This window comes from Numida meleagris, chromosome 8 (assembly GCF_002078875.1).
Source record: "Numida meleagris isolate 19003 breed g44 Domestic line chromosome 8, NumMel1.0, whole genome shotgun sequence".
NCBI classification, from domain to species: domain Eukaryota; kingdom Metazoa; phylum Chordata; class Aves; order Galliformes; family Numididae; genus Numida; species Numida meleagris.
The window spans coordinates 1,612,178-1,619,011 of NC_034416.1; the positions used below are offsets into that span (position 1 = coordinate 1,612,178).

Here is a 6,834-nt window from a genome sequence, read left to right on the forward strand (position 1 = left end):
CGCGCGGCCTCCAGCCCGCGGGCCCGCCGAGCCGCGTGCCCGGGGACGGATGGTCGGGTTAGGGCTGCCTCGAGAGGGAGCAGCGCCCCGGCGCACGGAGAGGCGGGCACGGGGCGGCCCGCGAGGCCCAGCGAGCAGCGCCGCGACCGCTCTGCCCTCCGCGCTGCCCGCCTTGCGCAAGGCCAAGGGTTGGGACAAAGCGCTGCCGCCAGCCTCGATGCTTCGAGCTCCCCGACTGTTTGTTACGAGCAGGGGTAGCCCCGAGTGGTTCAGGGAAGGCAGAGGGCAACGCCATCCGCCAGCTCTTATCTGAGGGCTGCACAGCGGGGCTGAGGCACGGAGATGATCTCTTTCTGCATTTCTGCCCCACAAGAGAGCCTGAGCTCTTCCCTGTCCCGCTGCTGCGAGCGGCTGCTGGAGGGTTTGCGGCCAAAAGCCTCTGCTCCGGCAGCAGGGGAGGGCACGCACGCTGCCTGCAAGCACCCAAAACCTGCCCAGCTCCAGAGAACGTGCCTAACCTCAAGGAAACCACCAACCCATTGGTTCTGAGAACGAGACCCCAAGGCAGTGGGAATAAAAGGCAACGGCGAGCCACGGGACAGGCCAGGAACCAGCCTTGATCAATTCTGCCTCCCGGCCACTAATCCTCCCTAATCTCCTATTTGGTTGGTGGCATGTCACAACTCTCCCATCTAATCGTTCGGTCTGCACTAACCCTCCTGGGTCACTGACAGCTCTTCTTAGCAGCTTGGCTCGCGGTGGGTCAAGCTCTTTTCCTCCCCTGGCAGTTAACAGCACAAGCAACAACGCCAACACCATGTGCGCACGATGCACCCGTCTAAGTGCACGCAGTTGGTGAGCGCTGCGGAGGGCACAGTCCTCGCCCCTCAGCCTGATTCCCTGGTAAAATCAGCCACACCAGCACCATTCCCCTTCCCGTGGCCTCTCCACATCCCTCGATCGCTTCCTGCCCCTCCTGGGCCCACCGAGCCGCCCACGCACCTCACCTCTCCTCGTTGAGGCCACACATGCGAATCCTCTCTGTGCTGGTCCAGTTGTGCACCCCGCTATAGAGAGGTGCCGTAGAGATCATGACAGCTGCTCGTCACCAGCCGGGACCTGCTGGGGCTCGAGGGGCCACTCTGCCTGCAGGACAAAAAAAAAAAAAAAAAGCATAAAACAGAGAATTGGTGACTCTTGTAGGATGCTGGCATCCAGCCACGCTTATCCCCAGCTCCATCGCCAGGCAGAGCGAGCACAACGCCAGAGATGCTCCGTGTCTGCCTGGAAGAGGGCTGGAGGGAATCAGCAGCGCCTCGGGACAGGATCCGCCCATCCTCATGCTAACCAACTTGGTTGCCAAACAGCCTCAGGCTACCTCGACAGCTTCACACAGGCACTGGTGAGGCCGTGCACTGCTGCCCAGAGCAGGGGGTGCCCCATCCCCCGAGATGCCCGAGGCCATGGGTGGGCTCTGAGCTGGAGGGGGGGGGGGGGGGGGGGCACCCAGCCCACGGTACAGGGGGTGGGACTGAGTGGGCATTAAGGTCCGTTCCAACCCAGCCATTCTGTGATTCTATGATCTTCATACACACACACACACGTCGCTTTTGCAAGACCCCCCCCCCCCCCCGGTTTTCTCCCCACCCCAGAGATCTCCAGCGCAGAGATCTCCGGACAGAGCTGCACCCAAGCGGCCGGCTGTTAGAACGCTGACCCCTCCCCGAGGCTTCGCATTACGTTGATAAAGCAGGACGTGCCGGGCTCAGCGGGGGAAACCTCAAACGGGGAAGGAGCTGGGGGACCCGGGAGGAGGGGGCGGAGGATTTGCCAAGTGTGCCACCAGACGTGTCACCGAGAGAACGTCCCCGCGCTGCGCTGGGAAGGGGCTGGTGCTCGGCGGTGTTACGGGTAGAAAACAGGAGGAAATCCAGAGACTTGCGAGCATCCGAGACGCACCGTCGGCGGGGTGGAGCTTTCGGGGGAGGATGTTACAGCCAATCGTGCGGCGCTGGGTGCTCGAGCATTAAGGCAGCTTTGCTGCTGGAGTCGTGTCAGGGAAAACGCGAGGAAGGAGGGAGGAGAGGATCCCCTGCACTAACCGGCGGACGAGGCTGAAGCGAGGAGGGAGGACGGACCGCGAAGGGCAGAGACGCTGTCCAAGAGGTTCTCGATACAAAGAAACACCGAACGCACGAAGGGAAAGCTGGCGGAGGCGGCGGGCGTCCTCGGTGCGGCGGTGAGAGTGGGGAGAGGCTAAAAGCGGCACGTGACCCCCAGCCTCCCTCGGCTGCCTCTGCCCTGACAAACTCCTGGGGACACGAGCTCTGCCTGGGACCAGAAGCAGCGTGCAGGATGCTGTGATGCTGAGATGGGCGCAGGGACCCACAGGCCGGGCTGAACGCGCCCTCTGAGCGCAGCCGCCGCCGGGTGTCCCCTCCTCAGCCCGTGTGCCGGCGGGGAACATCCAGAACCAGAACGGCGGGGCCACAGGAGAAACAGGGACAGGGCAGCTGGCTTGCAAAAAAAGAGGCGACGGACACGTCCGCACACACGAGCGCAGAACTGAGCAAAGCCAGGGAAACCGGGAGTCAGGAGAAGAGGGGAACGTCTAGTCAAGGGCACACGGTGCAGGGGGAGAAGGGCTGCGCGGTGCAAGGGGAGCCGGGCCGGTTCTAAGGCAGAGAGCAGGGTCATACCCAAAGAGAATGAGAGGTGGCTTGGAGCAGGAAGGGGAGGAGTCTTGCGATGCTTGGAGTGAAATGCAACATAAAGGAAATAGGGGAACAAACAATCTGTGGGGATTTCACCATCTTAGGCTAAACTGAAAGAAGGGCAGGAGGACGGTTCTGCCCCTGAGAACAGCAGCAGGACTGATGTTTTGGGAGAGATGAAAAGGGACCCAGCGTGTGAGCGGGAAAGCAGCTGCATAGCACGGGACAGGAGCTCGGAGAAGAGCTGAAGCGTCAAAACAAGCACAGAGCGTGGACTGAGAATAGGTCTGGGAAGGGAAAAGCAGGGACGAGGCGGAGCGGGGAGCAGGGAGGGATGGCACGTTTGGAGTGCTCGAGTAAGAGCTGGCCCACAGAGGAGGACGGCCACCAGAGAAGAGCCAGGAGAACAAGCACAGCCCCTGCATCATGAATTCTTGGCCTCTACCCTCTATGGACGACGCGGGACACGTGCCAAAGACAGGCATTCCACAGGGAGCGAGAAGGAACAGAAGAGAGAAAAAAAATCACGTTTTCAACTCGAGGAAAAGGAATACAACATGGGGAGAACGACAGACGCGTTCTCCAACACAGACGGGAGCAAGCAGCGAAAGAGGAGCATCCTTCAGAGCGCAGACTGGGGAGGATGTCTGAGAAACGTGGGTAAGAGCAGCCACAACGTGCAGCACCGAACCAGGGCGGGCAGAGCAGGGCCAAGCACCCAAGGAGACGTTGAGTGGAGTCAACACAAGACAACCTCCTATCTGCACCAGTTCGGCTCGAAACGACTTTAAACGGATGTAATTAAACTAGCGGAACCCTTGGAGAACACAACTAGGGCATGCTTTCATGTACCCTCGGAGCAGAGGAAACTACTGAAGCTCTTCTGTCCCCTCACTCCTTCCACTGGCACTGCAGGGTGAGCCCAACCCGGGATCCCATCTGTGTTTAAAACCAGCACTGTGGGTTCCTTCCCCGCCTGGAAGGGTTTTAGCCCACAGCAGCTTCCAGATCAGGTTCACCAGGAGGGAGAGAGGGCGCAGCCTGGCACAGAATCCGTTTAATCCAGCACCTCTGCCAAGAGGAGTGTATATGAAACCACAGCCTTATTTTGATGTAGCTAAATAGGTGCCCGGCCAATTCTAATTAACTCCAAAAAAAACGAGTTTAGAATGAAATAAGACCATCAACATCCCATTCTGCTTGGAGAGAAGCTTGTTGCGTGATACCAGAATTCCTTCACATCTCAAAACAAAACACGCTCTAGAATTGCCAGTGAGAAATGGGCCAAACACATTCGCCTCCAACAGCAAGCCCTGCGAGAGATGCTCGATGAAACTAACACGGATGGATTACACTCACCAAGAGCAAAGGGCTTCCTTATTCCCTGCACCAAACCCCCTCACTGCCCTGCAGCTGGACAGGACGCTGCCATGCACACCAGCCTCCAAATCAGCACAGCAGAAGATGTCTCTGCTGCAGGAGAAGCATGCTTTGCTCAACTTCGCAGCTAGCTCGCTGCGCCTGGCGGTCCCCGTGGATTGAGCCAAGGCACAACTCTCTCCTCTGAAACACAGCCTGGAAACAACTTCCCTGAGATAAAGTTCTTTGGGAACAGATCTTTTCTAGCAATCATCTATAGAGAAATCCTCCTGCAGTGCCAGGACAACTGCAGCTGCAGCACAGGCCGAGCTGGGGATGGTGGACGGGCTGCTCCCAGCTTCACCCACCAGCTCCCTGCAGCTGAGCCGAGCCCTCCACGTTGGCTGCTGCCAGCAACCCCGCTCCTCATCCTCAGGGATCCTAAATCGAGCTGCTTGGGGTGAGGTTTCCTAACGCAGCTTTTGCCCCCAGCACGGCACTTCCCACCCCAGCATTAGCACGGCAGGGGTTTGTGACAGCCACAAAGCACATTCAGCACCGCCAGCTCTGAGCATTCACCCACTGCAGTGCCCCGGGTGCACCCATGCAGGAGGGAACGGGGCGGCTGCGTTTCCCCGCTCCTCGCGCCAGCCACTTCTTAACACTGTGAACGCATTCAGCATTAGGCCCGAGATAGCTTCACCCCCCCAACAAGCTTGTTATGTTTTTCACCGCCCCATCCTACAATGGCTCAGATTTCGAGATGCCCACCTTCCCCCACCCCGCAACCTTAACACTGCAGCACGAGCTACGCGCCCACCGATCACCACCACCACCACCCTGCCTCGGCCAGGCAGGAGCCAACGGGCACCAACACACTCTGGCAGCCCCCAAAACCCCCCCCGTGGGGCTCCCCCCGACCCAAGCTCTGGGCAGGTACGAGAGCTGCGCAGCACCATCAAGCAAAGCCCTGGTGAGCTGCGATGTGCAGCGCTGACAGCAGCGGGGCCGCGGATCGCACAGAGCTCCCCCCGGGTGAGCAGCAGCCCCGCCGAGCCACGCGCTGAGCTTTGGGTTGCGGCGGTGAGAACTTGGTGCGACGCAGACAAAGGGATGCGGCCAGATGGGGGCCGAGCACGGCGAAACGCTGCGTAACTGGGACAGCAGCACGGAGGGAGGGAAGGGAAGAGGGAAAAGGGAAAAGGGAAGGAGCCTTTCCCATCTGAGCGCGCTGCACGAGTCCGGCACATCCCTCTGCAGCGCGAGAGCAGGAGGATGTGGCCGCTGGTACCGGGAGCGCTGCGCGGCGCAGCTGGCCAGGGGGCACTGTGGGCGGCCGGCAGGATGCACTTTGACCCTGGAAACACACCCAGGGAGACACCTTTGGAACACGATCCAGGAGAGGAGCAAAACCCAGAATGCCACTTTTTCCCACCCCGATGACTCAAAAATGTAAAACGGTCCCGGATGCGGGGGAACCCGGGCAGGGACTCGCTGCCTGCATCGCATTCACCGCGAGCTGCTGCCATCAATGTGAGCCAAAGCGGCGGAGCTGCCCCTCGGTGGGGCACGGACGGGCCGGGAGGAAGCGATGTGCATCCACGGGGACAGCCTCGCTCGCTCCTGAGAGTTTGTTCACTTTGGCAATCTTCGTTGCCATTAGTAACACGGGCGAGAAATTATATTTGCTTTTAGCTGCGATTGTCGGGCGTCCATTTGAGGTGTGGAGGTCTGGAGCCGGAGCTGCCCCTGATGCCCCAGAGGGGATTCAGCCCTGAGCAGCAGTTCAAAAAAAACCCTGTCAAGAGAACTGCATGCCAAAAGAATTAAAAAAAAAAAAAAGAAAAAAAAGAAAAAACCCACCAATGGTGATGGTCCTCTCCCAGGACCTACATGGGGCATCAACGGGAAAAAATAGATGAGAAAAGCAAAAAATTGCAGCAGGACCGAGCAGCAGCAGCGTGGCACCAGCAGCCAGCGGGGAGCAGCCCCAGCCCGGCTCAGTGTGCACAGGGCGCTGGGTCCAGCCCCGACCCCGCCTGGTTTGGGATCCCCCGGGCTGCGCGGAGCCCCGGAGCGCTGCGGTGCTGAGCCAGGCTTTGCCCAACGCATTTGCTTAAGCTGCTTTAAAGACACGGCAGCACCGCGAGTAATTATAGATACTCGGCGTGATGAATTGGGAGGGAAAAGGAAAAAAAAGAGAGAGGGAAAAAAAAAAGAGAAAAATCCATCCTCGCGTGAAATGAAAAAAAAAAAAAAGTTTGCTGCACGTCGGTTCCTGGAAGCCACAGCTGCCGGACAACCGCGAGTATCGTGCCGTCCCCGCGGCAGCGGCGCGTTTTTAAGGAACGGGGAGAAAAAACGCCACGAAGGGGGTGGGAGACATCTGCAAAGACACGTTAAAAATCGCAGCGAGAAAGGCCCACGTTGTGCACAACGCCGCGAGCGGGGAAACGGCCCGGCCCTGCAGCCCGGAGCCGCGGCCTCGGGGCGAGGCGACGCAGTGACAGCGCGGGGCCGGGTGGCAGCGGTGCGGGACGCGGGGATGGCGGCGCTCGGGGGCGGCGCGGGGCGACGTCCCGGCGGTGCCCCCCGCAGCACCCATCGAGAACAGCGCTTCTCGGGAGCGGATGCTCGGGGAGAGCAGAAACGGTGCCCTTCCCCGAGGGCTGCGCTCTGGCGAGGAGGCGGGGAGAGCCCTCCGAGCAGCGGTCGGGATGCCGGCTGCCGACACGGCGCCGCGGAGCTCCGCTCTCCCCTC

General features: G+C 60.2%; 1 protein-coding gene across 2 annotated transcripts in view; it reads right to left on the reverse strand.

The window, feature by feature from the left end:
- The window catches only part of BCORL1 (BCL6 corepressor like 1), a 20,361-nt gene extending 13,593 nt beyond the window's left edge, over positions 1-6,768 (reverse strand). The window contains exons 1-2 of one of the 2 annotated variants that reach the window (XM_021406653.1): positions 2,103-6,768; positions 1,008-1,146 (exon numbers count right to left, since the gene is read on the reverse strand). In XM_021406653.1, coding sequence (XP_021262328.1) covers positions 1,008-1,093 — 86 coding nt within the window. In that variant the 5' untranslated portion in view covers positions 1,094-1,146; positions 2,103-6,768. The remainder of the gene's footprint in view (positions 1-1,007; positions 1,147-2,102) is intronic. The other variant, XM_021406654.1, reaches the window with a different exon arrangement.